This window comes from Sporothrix schenckii (assembly GCF_000961545.1).
Source record: "Sporothrix schenckii 1099-18 chromosome Unknown Cont47, whole genome shotgun sequence".
Taxonomy (NCBI): domain Eukaryota; kingdom Fungi; phylum Ascomycota; class Sordariomycetes; order Ophiostomatales; family Ophiostomataceae; genus Sporothrix; species Sporothrix schenckii.
In genome coordinates, this window is record NW_015971148.1 from 639,325 (window position 1) to 654,775 (window position 15,451).

Sequence of the window (15,451 nt, forward strand, 5' to 3'; positions counted from 1 at the left end):
TGCCGTTGCCGTATTTGCTCTACAGATTCATGAGTGTGTACAGACACGTGACGAGTTATGTATTCGCCAGGCAGATACTGCCGTAGGTTACGCTCAATAAGTGATCCATTGTGCACATTTCTACACATGTCGCCCGACGAGGCTCGGGATCGACATTGTTAACATCCAGATGCGAGGCTGAGAGTGATGAGAAATGTGGAGGGGACGATGTACATTGAACATCCAGCAAATGCCAGGGGCAGGGCCAGGGCCTGCAGTGGGGCCGCCTGAACTCCGACAGTGTTTCAGAGCAGCTGGCAGGTACGATAAGATAAAAGCGGCGATGGAAGGAGCAACTCCGACAAAGAACATCGCCCACGCTAACGAGCCTCGTAGAAATATGGAAGGAGGGGCACGTACAGGCCACGGTGCGGGGCACTGTTTCTAGGCCAGAAGAGTGCGCATTAGACCGTGCGAATTGGCTGGCCTTCCGAATCACTGCGAAAACGGCGGAAGTGGGATTCGGTGGTAAAAATTTCGAGACTGCCGTCTGGGGGAAATCGAGGCAACGTAATTGCAGATCAACCGTCGCCAAAAGGAACCGCTTCGCAACGACGGACTTTGGTAATCACCATTTGCGTTGCACCGTGACTCACGAGAGCATCGGAGATTCTTGCAAGCGTTGGCGGAGTGCCCAATTGAGCAATCGAAGGACCAATTGCTGAAGCTTTGGCATCGTCTTGTCGACGTCGCGTCGAAGATACATAAATCGGACTGTCGCCACCTCGTCGCATCGACTCTCGATACTGCCAGGCTCTATCCCCATCAGCAAACCACTACCACTCCTGCACGCACATACACTCACACACCATATCATGGAGGCTATCAAGGAGACTTTCCGGCGGTGTAAGGCCGAGAGCCGGGTATGTGGTAACCTGCCCTAGCCATCAGCCAGCCAATGCTAACCATAATCCCCAGCCCGCACTCGTCACCTATGTCACGGCCGGCTACCCCCGTGCCGAGGACACCGTCGACATCCTGCTCGGGCTCGAGCGCGGCGGCGCCGACGTCCTCGAGCTCGGCGTGCCCTTCACCGACCCCATTGCCGACGGACCGACAATCCAGACAGCCAACACACAGGCCCTGATCAACAACGTGACACTGACGATGACGCTCAAGATGGTGGCGGATGCGCGTGCCAAGGGCTTGAAAGCGCCCGTGCTGCTCATGGGCTACTACAACCCGCTGCGGGCGTACGGCGAGGAGGCGCTGGTGCGCGACAGCAAGCAGTCGGGCGTCAACGGCTTCATTGTGGTGGACCTGCCGCCCGAGGAGGCCGTGTCGTTCCGCAAACTGGTCAGCAGCGGCGGGCTGTCGTACGTGCCGTTGATTGCGCCGGCGACGTCGGACGCGCGCATGCGCATCCTGTGCCAGCTGGCAGACTCGTTCATCTACGTGGTGTCGCGCCAGGGCGTGACGGGCGCTAGCGGCACGCTCAATGCACACCTGCCCGAGCTGCTGGCCCGCGTCAACAAGTACAGCGGCGGGCGCCCGGCGGCCGTCGGCTTTGGCATCTCGACGCACGAGCACTACCAGTCCGTGGCGGCGATTGCCGACGGCGTGGTCGTGGGCAGCCAGATTGTGACCACGCTGCGCAACGCGACGACGCCCGCGACGGCCACGGACCCGTACAAGGCCGTCGAGGCGTACTGCCGCTACCTGATCCACGGCAGCCACGAGACACAGCCCCCCAAGGCGGCCGCTGTCCCGTCGCCCGCCGCCGACGCGGCCAAGACGGTGGCCGCGCCCGAGGTCGCCGCGCCCGTCAAGGACGAGAAGACGGCCCAGGAGCTCGACAGCAACCTCGTGGCGCAGCTGGCGGCGCTGCACGACAAGATGCCCGACCGGTTCGGCGAGTTTGGCGGGCAGTACGTGCCGGAGTCGCTGATGGACTGCCTGTCGCAGCTCGAGGACGGCTTCCATCAGATTCTCAACGACGAGTCGTTCTGGAAGGAGTACCGCTCGTACTATGAGTACATGGGCCGCCCGGGCCACCTGCACAAGGCGGAGCGCCTCACGCAGCACGCCGGCGGCGCCAGCATCTGGCTCAAGCGCGAAGACCTCAACCACACGGGCAGCCACAAGATCAACAACGCGCTGGGCCAGCTGCTGCTGGCGCGCCGCCTGGGCAAGACCAAGATCATTGCCGAGACGGGCGCCGGCCAGCACGGCGTGGCCACGGCCACCGTGTGCGCCAAGTTTGGCATGGAATGCACCGTGTACATGGGCGCCGAGGACGTGCGCCGCCAGGCGCTCAACGTGTTCCGCATGCGGCTGCTGGGCGCCAAGGTCGTGGCGGTCGAGGCCGGCTCGCAGACGCTGCGCGACGCCGTCAACGAGGCGCTGCGCGCCTGGGTCGTGCACCTCGAGGATACCCACTACATCATCGGCTCTGCCATTGGCCCGCACCCGTTCCCGCGCATCGTGCGCACCTTCCAGTCGGTCATTGGCAACGAGACCAAGGCCCAGTTCCAGGCCCTGCGCGGCAAGCTGCCCGACGCCGTCGTCGCCTGCGTCGGCGGCGGCTCCAACGCCGTCGGCATGTTCTACCCCTTCTCCGACGACCCCTCCGTCAAGCTGGTCGGCGTCGAGGCCGGCGGCGACGGTGTCGACACACCGCGCCACGCGGCCACGCTCGGCGGCGGCTCGCTCGGCGTGCTCCACGGCGTGCGCACCTACGTGCTGCAGGACCGCAACGGCCAGATCCAGGACACGCACTCGGTGTCGGCGGGCCTCGACTACCCCGGCGTGGGCCCCGAGCTGGCCCAGTGGAAGGACAGCGGCCGCGCGCAGTTTGTGGCCGCCACGGACGCGCAGGCGTTCCTGGGCTTCAAGCTGCTGAGCGAGCTCGAGGGCATCATCCCGGCGCTGGAGTCGGCCCACGGCATCTACGGCGCGCTGGAGCTGGCCAAGACGATGAAGCCGGACGAGGACATTGTGGTGTGCCTCAGTGGCCGTGGCGACAAGGACGTGCAGAGCGTGGCGGACGGCCTGCCGGAGCTTGGCCCCAAGATTGGCTGGGACCTGCGCTTTTGAGGAGGTCATGTCACGGCGAACTGTCGCTCAAAACATATTCCATCGCATTTCCATAAAATGGTACGTCTGGTAGATATAATACAAAAGCGAAATAAATTGTGTTCGGGATTGCTTCCAGTAGTTTATTGTGTGACCTGGCACCACTTCGTAAACGTAGTCACCGGGTTTACGGTTTGCATCGTCGACAGACACTCAGACATGACGACCAACATAAGGGTAGATTTCTCGGGTTGAAAGGAAAGGTCAATGCACAGTGATTGATATTATTTCTTGGACACTTGTCTGGTTTACAATGTACTTGTGAGCACGTTACGATGCCAAACGATTAGACTTCCTTTTTGGTTGTCATTTTTATATATTTGCAGGATACAGACAGGGTAACAAGAACAGTCTCCAATTTAAGTTGCAATAACAACGTCAATTCCACATCCTGTCCGGTTCAATCTTTGCCTTCCAGGCGCCGCGCCTCGCGCCTTGAGTCCCAGCATCCTTCCCCGGACTCAATACGCCGGCTGCGAATTGATCCGCTTCAGCATGCCGCCTGTCGACGGCCGCCGCGGCGGGTGCGACACGGCATTGGCAATGCCGGCACCGCTCGCCGGGCTGCCGTCCGAAATGGACGGGTGCCGCGTCGTGCCGATGCGGTTTTTCATGCTTGTGTTGGGCCCGCGGCCCTGCATGACGGCCTCCAGCTTGGCCTTGGCGCGCATCTGCATCTTGCTCATTGTGGGTGCCGTCTTGTCCATGGTGAGATGATTTGCACTCGTTCTTGGTGTTTGTACTCGTTCTCGACGATTGTACTCGATTCTCGATTCTTGATTCAATTGATTATTTGATTTAAAAGAGAAGAGGCGAGAAAAAAACAACGAGAAGAGACAACGAGACGACAGCCTCAGACTTAACAGTTCCCCTCATCTGAACAGGTGACCTGTTTCCGCGACGTCCGACATTGGCTAGTGGCTGGGTGTTTTCTCTCATGTCTTTTCAGATAGTTGGACTTGTAGAGAAAGGTACCACCCGGCCGAAGACAATGTCGGACTGGACCAAGTATCGACTTCATGGTCTTTGTGCAGAGTGTGGCAGATGAGGGGAAGCCTCTAATCAAGAATGCACCAACGTTTGTTGCGGTGGTGTACTCTGATTGGTTGACGAAGGCTGACTTACATCGGATGTAAGTCAGTCGGTCACCGTGATTGTTTAGTCAACCAGCCTTTGGTAGGGTTAGAAGGGTTGTGCGTTTTGTTTTGTTTTTATTTGTTTTTCCTATTTTTTTTCCGCACACCTAGAAATGCCCCTCCTTCTGCATCTGCTGGATGTACGTCACCATGTTCACAGAGAACAGCGGGTGGTCCACGTCCGTCAACCGCGGCGGCTGTGTCCGCCAGACGGCATCCAGATAGTCGTTGAGCACGTCCGACTCGCTGGAGCCGCTGGCCGCCGCAGCTGCCGCCAGACGCGACGGTGTCAGCGACTGGATCGACGACACCGAAATGGTCGACATGCCCGTCGGCACCCGCGTCAGAGCCAGTTCATCGGCCCCGGCGACCAGCATCTGCGGCGTAAAGAGCTCGCTGGCCGGCACGCCGTGGCCGTGGCTGGGCATGTCGTGAGGAAGAGCTTTCTTCCCGACGGTCGACACGCATATGAACGTGTGCACAGATGTGGCACTTGCGACGCAGGACCGTGTCCGGCAGATCGTCGTCATTGACCATGGTGACGATCTCGTCGACAGACAAGTCGTCGTAGCAGACCTTGAAGCAGCTCATATTGGACACAAAGTCAAGAACTGGCCAAAGGTAGCTGTAAAGGCTCTGTTGAAGCTTTTGAAAGTTGTCTGCCGAGAGAAAGCGACAGGAGACTAAGAGTTGCTATTTTTTGGTTCTAGATTATATCAAAGAACTTGGAAGATTTGAAAGAAGGAAAGAAGAAAAATAAAATAGGTCGGCCATGGAGGGCGAGCGGCCTCATATTTATGCACATTTCTGTTCTTGTTGAAAGTCATATCAGTCATGGCCAGAACGAGGACGCTGTCAATATGTACGCATCAGATGACGGCAAAACGCAATGGAAGCGTCATGAAACGAGTGTGAGTAATGGTGGTGCGGTGTGTGAAGCTATTTTACGATTCGATCTCGGCATACGCGGTGCATCTGCTTTGAATTTCGCATTTTATATCAGCAGTGTGTTGACATCGTGTACGTTGGTGGCGTCAGCCAATCATGGGGCGTGGGCAGTGTAAGCGAGGCCCAAGCTATCTGCAGTAGAAACGTTGCCAGCTCTACGTCGCTGCTCTGACTGGCCAGTAAAAATAGCCTATGTAGACATGTACAGGGAAGAGGTTTCTATTCCATTCCTTCTTTTTGTGTGTCTTGTCTCTTGCTCCTTCGGAATGGAAATGGGTCCACGGATATGACGTGTTAAATCAAACAAAACACGAAGCCAAGCAGTTACACGCCTTTCTTTTATACACAGATCCCGTGCATAAACATGCCTCATCATTCTACGTAACATGTGCTTAACTGAAATACTAACTCCCGACACCGTATTCTACAAATCAGCGGCCTACACTCAGCACAACATTTTGAATCTTCCACGATCTGACATGACGTCTTCACAATCCCCCAAGATCCATCAGCGGCACGTGCAAGGTGGTACCTCAGCTCTGTGTCATGACATCTCCGTTTTCTCATCTTATCGTGCCTTCATCTCCTTTCTTATCAATCTCATCTTACATGAGCCGAGGGAAGCCATCAGACGCTCGACAGAAAAGATCAGGGCGGGAATAAAGTGTTGCGTTCTATGACCTGTTTTATTTTGTGACAAAGAATCTCGTATCAATTTTTACGTTGATTTCCCCCCTGGTTTGCCTCGCCTGTTGTCCTTCTTCCCATCCTATTGGCACCCACCATCATTGCAGAAATGCATACATAGCCCAGAAACACAAACAGCCCGCTCGTCTCAATGGCAATGTACAGTCGGCTGCGGTAGCGCACGACGGTGTCCATGGCGACGCAGGCAAAAGCGAGTGCCGGCAAAACGCCCGGCCGTTGCAAAGGACGCGATACACTCCTCGCGACGAGTGGTGCCAGGCCCGCCACAGGGTACACAACCATCTGCAGCCAGCAAAAGAGGAGGATCGAGGCTTGAGTACGAAGACTCTTGTCGAAAAGAATGCTCGCCAATCGATCCGGACCGCCCTTGCCAGGAACCCGCAGCATCGTCCACGCGGCATACCCAACCGCCAGTGTCGCTGACGCCTGTGCCACGGCGTACTCAATGCTGGAGAACAGCCAGACCGTGAAGAGCGTAGCAGCAACGTCCTTGGCACGGCGGACCAGTGTGCGCGCGACGGCTTTGTTCTTCGACTGGATCAAGGGGAGCGAATGCGGCGCGGCATCGTTCGCCGTCGCCGCAATGGCCATCGCCGCGCCCAGCATGTCCCAGACACCCTTCCACGCGACGGCCTGGAGGTACGCTCCGCGCTCCACTGCCTTGACAACATCCTCCACAAACACGTCCGGTCGGGCCAGCAAGAGTCGCCAGTCGTCGTCGGGCTGCGGGCGGACAAAGAAGCCGGCGGCGGGGTGGCCGAAGAAGAGCGCGCGGCGCGCATGGTTGAGGACGACGGCGGCGAGCAGGTAAGGGGCGGCAGCGGTGGCCGCATGGCCGCGAAAGACGGACGCTTGGAGGACGGCCCAGACGTGGACGAGGAGGCCGTCCTTGGCGGTGAGGATACACTGCAGGCATTGTCTGGCCGGACCCTCTCGCACATGACGAGCAACACGGTTGTAGATGCACCGTCCCACGATGCCACTAATTGGAGGCAGACCGACGCCGCTGAGAACAGCCGTGGGCACTGTGAAAAACGAGGACGACGCGGCTGTCATGGAAGGCGGTGCGTTTGGTGCATCTGCTGCTGGTGGATCGCCACTCACGCGGTTGTGGGCGTCATTTACGTCTGCGTCTGCCTCTGTTGTCCGCCGCCGCGGTCGCCTTCGCACTGGTTCCGCCATGTTGGCATGTAAGGAAAAGAGACGGCTGCTGTGTAGCAACGTGTGTCTTTCGATGATCAAGCGTGGAACGGCAAACGGGCCACGTTCTGTAGAGCACCGCGAATGCGGCAGTCCCATTGGCCAGCGCAAACGACAACACCTAAGCATTTTGTTACGGTTGACTTTACTCGCAAAATGTGTCACGACGCAAAGTGACTTTCGTGTAAGATAATGTGTCAATTTCTGTAGTGATCCTCCATGTATGGATGACGCAATGTAAAAGATTCGACGCAGAGCCCAATTCTTCTGGCCGTTGTATTTTTTTCCCAAACTTTCCAATTTGAAAAACAATATTGTGTGAAATGAACAATCCGCAAACCTGTTATCCCATTGTCCTCCTATCCGATTGACAAAAAGACGCCATGTAACAAAAACCATCGCAGTGCAAAGAAAAGACATAACAAACAACAGGTGCCAACCCAAATCCAATCGCGAAAACACCGTGGGCCAAATGCAAGAGGTTGTGAAATAACAGAAATGTCAAGGAAACACAAAGAAGCAAAGTAACCACCAGACGAGCCAATCATCAGGTTGTACACACCGTTTGGACTGTCTCGCCTTCAATTGCCTCTGACGGCCTTGCTCCCGACGCGAGACCGCTAGCCCGCCCGGTTGCGCAGGCCCGTCACCCGACCCAGCCACTTCTTGCGCACTTCCTGCGGCAGGGGTGTCGCCGTAGCTGTGGCAGTGGGCGCAGCCTCGGGGGCCTGCGGCGCCGGCACGGGCGTCACGACCTCCTTCACAAGCACCGCCGATTCGTCCGTGTCTCCAGCCTCCCCACCGCCGCCGCGCACAGGCCGCGGGTTGCGCAGAATCGGCGGAGGCGTCGCACTGGCGCCGCCCGGACCACCGGCATGGTCCTCGTCCAGCTCGTTGCGGCGCACCCGCGACGGCATTCCAATCGCGGGCGCAGACGTCGGCTCCGTCGGTGTCGCCGTGGCGGGCACCGTAGCCGACGACGCCAGAGCCGCCGTCGCAGCCGAACTTGGCTCGTGCGAGCCCGACCGTCGGAACAGGCTCATCACACGACTGCGTGTGGCATTCGAGTTGGACCCCGATGTGGGCGGGTAGTGTCGCTGCTTTGGTACGGTCATCTGTTCTTGCTGGGTGGCCGGGGCAGGTGCGGAAGGCGTAGGCGGTTGACTTTGGCTGTTGTGTTCCTTGCTTGGGCTCAATTCGTCTTTACCGGTCGTGGTTCCGGGCCGCGTAGGCGAACGACGGTTCTTGTTGTTGTTGGCCAAACCGGGTGTACCAAGAGACGGTGTCCCGGGCGCGGTACCGTGTAGTGACCCGCGGCGCGAACCGTGTGTAGAACCGGTGTGGGCATGCAAGCTGGAGCGCCGATGTGGCGGTGGTGGCGGACCGGACGAGATCCCATTCATGTTCATACCGTAGGGAAGAGGCGATGCCAGGAGACCGTCGGAGCCAAAGAGGCCGGCCGCGGGCGTAGGGAGGGAAGCACCAAGGGCGTCCAGAGTTTGGGCCAGGGGTGCAGAGCCCTGGTAGCCCTGGCCGCTCAGCGAACCAAACATGGCCGTTGTGGCCCAGCCGTTGGATGTCGTGGGGAAGCTAAACAGATCGGGCGAAACGCGACCACCCCGGCGGCTGCGACTCGTCGATGGTGCCGGGGCCTGGCCCGTGGGACGCAGGCTTTCGCGCAGCCAGTAGTCATGCAGGGACGCTGAGTCGTTGCCATCAATGTCCATGTCATCGTCGGAGCTCTCCGAGTCGCCCCAGACGCTGCCCCGGCCGTGATGTGAAATCGTCGTCTCGTCTGCGGACCGGGGGCGCGGTGGGATATGCAGTTGGCTGTCAAAGTATGTGCTGCGGCCGCCAATCTCGTGGCGGCGGCTGTTGAAGGCCGAGGTCGACGGTGGGTGCATGGCAGGGATGCTGTCGACAAAGGATTCCAGCGCCGAGATGCGCTTCTCGCCGCTACTGGACCGTGACGTGTTGGCTTCGGACATGGCGAGGTAGCTGCGCTCGTTGGCACCGTCCTTGTCCTGGAGGCACAGAGTGTCATTAGAGTTCTTGTACCGGCGGAGGGTCGACGTCGAGATCGTGTCGGGGGTTGGCGGCAGATTATGCGGGTCACGCGAAAATGGTGCATCGGTGCGCACTCTGCGCAGAGCGTCCTTCTTCGCCTGCCGGGCATAGGACTTGCCGAGCTCGTGCTCGCGGAGGTGGCGGGCCAGAGACTCGATCTCGGCGCGGCCGTGCTGGCTGGCTGGGCGGGATGCGTCGTTCATCGCCTGGAGTGATATCTCCATTTTCTCCAGCTGCCGAAGTGGCGAGTTGGTCCCGAGGAAATCAGTCAGGGAATTGAACGCGGCGGCGTTCTGGTTTTCATTCAGGTGAGGGTTGCGGTTGCTCGAACTCGATCGCTTCTTAGTCGGCGTCGATGAGTTCTGTGTCTGCGCCCGAGACGCTGGTCGGTTGGCAGTGACAGTGGAAGATGTAGGCGGCGGTGCCGTCGATGCAAGGGCGTGTGCCACTACAGCTGCAGCAGTTCCATTCGAGTCTTCGACTTTCAAGCCGGCGTCAGGCATGCTGCGAGGAATGTCCGGCACGCAGGCGACAGGCGACATGGGGCGTGGCTCCGATGGCGCTGATGTGACTTGTGTGGGTATGTCTCGTGTCTTGCCGTATATGCTGAGAAAAGAGCTTTCGCTCAGGACACTGAGGCTCGGGCTCGCGATGCGGTTAATGCCGTCCCGCAGATCAACGTCCATATTGTCTTCCGACATGCGGGGCAGGCTGACGAGGCTGCCGGCTCGCGTGCCGAGATACACGTTGCGCAGGTTCTCCGTAAGCTCGCTACGCTCAGACACGAAGCTCGGCATGCGGTTGATGGTGCGTTGATCGTCGTCCGCCTTCGTCGTGGGTTTTGGGGTCTCGTCAAACGATGTGACAGATTCAGTACCCGCTGCGCCGTTTGTCGTCTCGTGTAGTGCAGACGAAAGGGCGCTCCTTAGCCGGGCGTCGGTCGCAAAGAACTGCTCCTTCTCAGCCTGCTGCATCATCTGGCGCTCCTGAAGGAGTTCCTCCAGGCGAGCCTCCAGGGACACAATCATAGCAACAGCCTCCTCAACGGCCTTATCGCGCATTTCAAGCTCAGACATGAGCTTGTCATTGATCTCTTCCAGCTCGCGCTTTTCTGTCTCCAGGCTTCCGCATTGCTCTTCGAGGGCGGTCTGCTTCTCGCGGCGGTGGTACAGCTCAAGCTTGAGGTCGAAATTTTGCTTGTGCAGAGTCGTCAAAGTCTAGAGAGTTAGATGAATGCATGGATGTGGGTGGTGGCCTGGTAGATCCGTAGCCCTAACCAGAACAGCCAAATAGCTTTGTAGTGCTGGTGCTGTACATACCTGTTCCATCTCCTTCAAGCCAACACCAGACTTCTTCTTGCCACCATCGAGGTGGCCCGTGCTGGACTTGGGTCGACTGATGTCGAAAGGCGCTCTAGCAGGCGAGCTTTGTCCTCCACGCAGGTCCAGCGTCGAGGCCATCTTGTCGTTGCTAAGTCGGCTGGAGCTCCGTTCGCTCTCAACTTTGCGTTCTTTCAGAAGCTTCTCTTGGAGATAGCTGGAGGTCGCGGTCAGGGCCGGTTTCGAATCGATCGACTTAAGGTCCGAGGTAGACTCGTTGATGGACCGGAACTTTGATGAATCAGTGCTTGTGCTCGGTGCTGGTGATGCTCTCTTGTTTGCGCCGTCCTGGAAGCGATGGACGATGTGAGAAGTCGACTGTGTCGAGGACAAGGAGGAGGTTTGCTGTTGCGGCTGCGACAGAGGCAGCTGTGGTGAGGGAATCAGGTTCGACATGGAGCGGTCCGCAGTGTGTGCCGACATGCGTGAATCGGAGGTGGCGCCGGTGCTCGAACGAGACGAAGCGCGAGTATATGAAGGGCGACGAGACCGGTCACCCGTGCTCGTGCTACTGGTGAAGCTTGCAGATAAAGGAGCGTCCATGATGTCGGGTGGCGACGGAGATGTAAACGAAAGGGGGCAGCCTTAAAAGGGGTTGGAGTCGGAGGCAAAGACTCTGTCTTGGGCCTCTAAACCAGCCCAGCTGGGGAGTGTATGGAGAGACGCGGCAGACGAGGGGTGGGCGTGTGAAGGTGTGGGCCGCTGAAATCCGTTCTGCAAGCTGCCTCGTCCAAGGAAGACACAGGCAAGATGCAATCGAACGTCAAAGTATTGTGACGCAGTTGTCAAACGCCAGCGGAGTGCTGCTGACGTCTCGTGGAATTCTCGACGAGGTGTGTGTGTATTTGGGCAAGACACGGCAGGCGGTGAGAGGCGATATGTAATGTAATAGTGTGCTGCTGGTCAAGTCAGAAAAACCCTTTTAAAAATAAATAGGAATAATAGACAATACGAGGCCATAGGCGGAAAGGGAAAAGGGTATCAAGCGAAAGTTGAAGAAAGCCAGGGAGAGACAAAAAGTGTGGACGAGGTGGAAAAGCAAAGAAAGTCAAGACTAACAAGATCCAATACCGAACTCCTTCCTAACTGGGCTACCAGAAGGATAGCGGCAGCATATGAAGGGAGAAGAGAGGCGAGCGAAAAGAGCAAGAAGTCGGGGTCTTCACTGTGGTGTGTACTTCATATGTACGGAAAACGAGCACAGAATTTTGCGATTCGAAGGCGGTTCTCGGAGCAGGAAGAGGCAGACAAAGCCAAAACGTGAGGTAAGGCCCAGGAAGCAGCGAAAACCTCTTGTTAACGAGAACAAAATAAGCAGAGTCTGCTCACGACTACTTCGTAGAACGGCTGCAAAAATGAAAAGCAAGTCGCAGGGCCGGCTGCTCTGCTCGTTTCGCTGCAAGATAGGGTCAAAATTTGGCGCTATTATTATCGTGGAGGACGGCCGGAAGGAGTGCCGGCGTTGGTAACTGCAAAGATGGGGGGCGCAGCCAGGGGTCAAGAAACTAAGGAGGGCCTGTTGCGACGGTTGTGGGTGTGTGGATGCGAGGGTGTGTGTGAGGGAGGGAGGGAAAATGGCGAGACGGCGAGAGCCAGGTGAAAAAGGTGAGAGTCACGTTGGTTCTCTGAGATGCGACGGTCGTCGTCTGCCAACTCGTGGGGTATGATTGTGGTCAATGGTCCTGGGCTCGTGCGCTAGGTCGCCTCTGTTGCAACGGGGGGTGGGGGTATTGCTCGGTTCGATGGCTCGGCAACATTCGCTGCGAAGGCAGATACGATGGCAGATATTCGTTGCAAGCTTGACGATGCGTTTCTTGGGTCATCGAGTGCGAGGGGGCAGCGTCTTGGTCCTTGGTTTTGAGACGGAGTGCTGATGGGTCGTACCTGGGCGTCGAGCGTATAAAATAAAACGATGAACAAAGAAAGCAACCAAGTATGAGCTTATACTATGTTCGTTTTCGAGGAACGCTTGTCGAAATGCTCTGTACTGGGCAACACATTCCTTGAAAGGTGAGGATGGGGACAGGACGCCAAAGAAACAAAACATCAGAGGCCGGGCCCTATCGCCTGAAGGGCTCCGCTCCTTGGTGGCACGGGCACAATCAAGGTGGGCTTGACTGCCAGACGATCAGATCCGGCGAGTCAGGATGGTCCCTGTTTCTTGACCAAGTTTTCTCGCCTGCCGTTCCCTGTCGATTTCTGATCCTTTGGTCTCTCTTGTTGCCTTGTTGCTGTGTCTCCAATTGTCTCACTATTAGGTATCCGGGGGATCAGGGATCCTACAGCAGTAAGACCTGCTGTATGTCGTAGACAGAACGGGAATCGGCGGATGGGCCTCTGTTGGTGAATGGGTGCGGTGCGATGTTAGTATGTACGGAGTACGGAATATGTCGCGGTGGAGAGCCGAACAGAAACAACGTGAGGGGTGCCAAAGGCTGTGTGAGGATAGTGACGAAGTGACGAAAGAACAAGCAAACGGGGGACGGTTGTGGCTGCTGTTTTGGTCTGTGACGCGATCCCCATCACAAAACTGAGACACGCTTTTGGGCTTGGAAAGGGAAGGAGCGGCCGACAAGGCAATTTCCTGACCAGGACGGGAGCTCCCACTGCCCCGTAGTCATCTACAGAAAACGCTTTCCCCTTTTCCGACCATCGCTCCTTCTTCGACTTCTCTTGTATTTTGCTCTTCCCTTTTTCTTTTTTTTTTGCCAACGGCAGACTCGCACGAAAGCTTTCACGGACGAATAAACGGCGACGGCTCCATCGTGACTTTCTCTTTTTCCACTCTCTCTCGTCCTATTCGTTCTTGATCTCACTTGGTTTGCCTCTTTCACGCGGGTTTCCTTCGTATTTGCCTTCTTGTACATGTTGACCTAGGAGGGCAGGCGCTAGTGACGCCGCTAGGCAAGGGGAGACTTCCCGGCATACTGGGGCAGGAGCGACTGTACCGGGACCAAGTGCGCCGTCTCGTATTAGCATCCGCCGTTGGTCTGTTTTAGCGCGTCTCCTTGCAGAGCAGGACCCTGTCGCCCTTTCCTCTTCTGCCTGCTGGTATGCCCTGATACATAAAAACGCCAAAACGCGTGTGCATCATCGAATTGGGACTGTGTTCGGGCCCTATCACTTAATTATTCCGTACTTGGTGCGTCCTATTCAGTATTTCTCGTTGCAACACGTCGTATGATGTGTGTCCCGCTCTCATCAGAGCAGCTGGGCGTCGCTACATGCATCCTATCATGATCTTGCCCGCCAAGAGCGCTACAATTTGGCTCTCGGCATTCCATCTGTCATCTGTTGTTCTCGCTCGTACGTTTTGCATATTTTGAATGTTTTTGCACCTTTTGCACGTCTTGCTGCCCGATGCTGCCCATTCTGTTCCTTTGACTCTATCACTACCGCACCAGTGTTCGGTTCTTCTACATCGTATCTGATGACCCTTTACCCAGCGACACAAGTCTCTGTTCCGCATCCACCTCGTCTGCTAGACGGTCTTGTTTCAGTCCCCTGATAGTGAAGAACAGTACTCAAATTGGCAAAGACGAGCACAGAAACTGGCCAAGCCAAGACTGGGTCTGGGCTGGGCTGGTTCCAAACCCACGGTAGAACTAGGACGAAAAGGATGAAGAGCGCGAGAAACCTGGGAGAGAGGCCGACATCCACTGAGAGTGCACAGTTTTGTGCTTCCTCTGGTCCGCGCCTCGTCCGTCCTCTCCCCTCTATCGCCCCTTTGCGCAGATTTGACAGACGGCATATCCTTGCAAGTTACAGGGGCCCAGTGAGCATCGACAGACGGCCCCGGCCTTGGTCCAGTGCAAAGGCCCGTCTGCCGCGTGTGGGCCGTGAGTGGAAGAACGGAGACAAGTGCAAAACGGATACAGGAATGAGGCATGAAAAACTGAAAGTCTGAGAAGTCAATGGGGAAACAGGGGAGAACAAAAAAAAATAGGGGGGCTGGGCATCCACTGGTTTTGACAGGGGATGTCAGGACTTACTATCTGATTGGCCACAGCTGCCCAGGGTTGAGATTGCGGCTACGACTCTGGAGCCTGTCGTTTTGTCGACGGAGTCCTTTTTTGTTTTCAACCTTCAACCCTTTTTCGGTTTCCTTCCCTTGTCCAGACACCTTTTTTCTTTGCTCTTTTGTTTTTTGCTCATACTTTAACCCTTTTCAGCGTTCCGTTTAATTAGAAACGCGAAAATCACACTCTTTTTCTGTGATGGCGTCGCAAAGGCGCGATAGCGCGTCGGAGAAAGTTTAAGTGAAATACGACGCTGCGGGTGTCTTGTGACAAACAACGGGAAAACGATGGCTTGAGTTTCGGTTCTTTTGTCTCGCTTGTCATGACTGGAGAAATTCGTCACTTGGACCAACCTGAGTGGCGTTCGACGATCCACTCCTTTGACGGAGTTCAGCAGGATACCTATGTTTGGAGGACATGGCTCGAGATGGCATATGTCAGTCTGTCAATCCTGTCGTGCACTTTGCATGCATCCAGCCGCACTTCCAGTTGGTTGATGCCGTCCAAGGGAAGCAAATCAAACCAGGGACTGACCTGTAGTCTACCGTGTGGATTTTCCCTGGTTCGTTCTCCCGGCTCGAAACGATCTATTGGCCCTTTTACGGCACGGCCAATAAAAAAAAGGTAAAGGAAAACGCAGCGCAGGTTTCCATGCAACAATGGTGACAAAACCATTCGATTGTACACCGACGAGTGGCTTTGTGGCCGCCCGATTTGTTGCATATGATGCCCTGTTGGGGTGTTGGAAAAGAGGCTTCCGGGGCTCCCTTGCATCGACAAATATCTAGTCACCAACAAGATCGTATGGATACGTGTCAAAATCATCCAAAAATGCAAAGAGAAACTAGATGGATGGCTGTCAGGTATGTCGCGCCGGTGC

The 15,451-nt window shown here is 56.6% G+C and overlaps 5 protein-coding genes across 5 annotated transcripts; 1 reads left to right on the top strand and 4 right to left on the bottom strand.

Annotated features, from left to right (window-relative positions):
• Positions 1-854: 854 nt before the first annotated feature.
• SPSK_03122 (tryptophan synthase) lies at positions 855-3,075 on the top strand (the record flags this gene model as incomplete). The annotated part of the gene is made up of 2 exons (XM_016729963.1): positions 855-902; positions 958-3,075. The coding sequence occupies 2 exons, from the start codon at positions 855-857 to the stop codon at positions 3,073-3,075; spliced, it is 2,166 nt and encodes a 721-aa protein (XP_016584794.1).
• A 500-nt stretch (positions 3,076-3,575) lies between these two features.
• On the bottom strand, positions 3,576-3,821 carry SPSK_03802 (uncharacterized protein; the record flags this gene model as incomplete). Its single annotated transcript, XM_016730636.1, has 1 exon — positions 3,576-3,821. One exon carries the CDS (start codon positions 3,819-3,821, stop codon positions 3,576-3,578), a length of 246 nt encoding a protein of 81 aa, XP_016584795.1.
• A 536-nt stretch (positions 3,822-4,357) lies between these two features.
• Positions 4,358-4,841, bottom strand: SPSK_03685 (uncharacterized protein; the record flags this gene model as incomplete). The annotated part of the gene is made up of 2 exons (XM_016730520.1): positions 4,358-4,670; positions 4,744-4,841. 2 exons carry the CDS (start codon positions 4,839-4,841, stop codon positions 4,358-4,360), a joined length of 411 nt encoding a protein of 136 aa, XP_016584796.1.
• A 1,068-nt stretch (positions 4,842-5,909) lies between these two features.
• Positions 5,910-7,088, bottom strand: SPSK_03435 (uncharacterized protein; the record flags this gene model as incomplete). Its single annotated transcript, XM_016730273.1, has 1 exon — positions 5,910-7,088. The coding sequence occupies one exon, from the start codon at positions 7,086-7,088 to the stop codon at positions 5,910-5,912; it is 1,179 nt and encodes a 392-aa protein (XP_016584797.1).
• A 638-nt stretch (positions 7,089-7,726) lies between these two features.
• On the bottom strand, positions 7,727-11,095 carry SPSK_02987 (uncharacterized protein; the record flags this gene model as incomplete). The annotated part of the gene is made up of 2 exons (XM_016729832.1): positions 7,727-10,390; positions 10,493-11,095. The coding sequence occupies 2 exons, from the start codon at positions 11,093-11,095 to the stop codon at positions 7,727-7,729; spliced, it is 3,267 nt and encodes a 1,088-aa protein (XP_016584798.1).
• Positions 11,096-15,451: the final 4,356 nt, after the last annotated feature.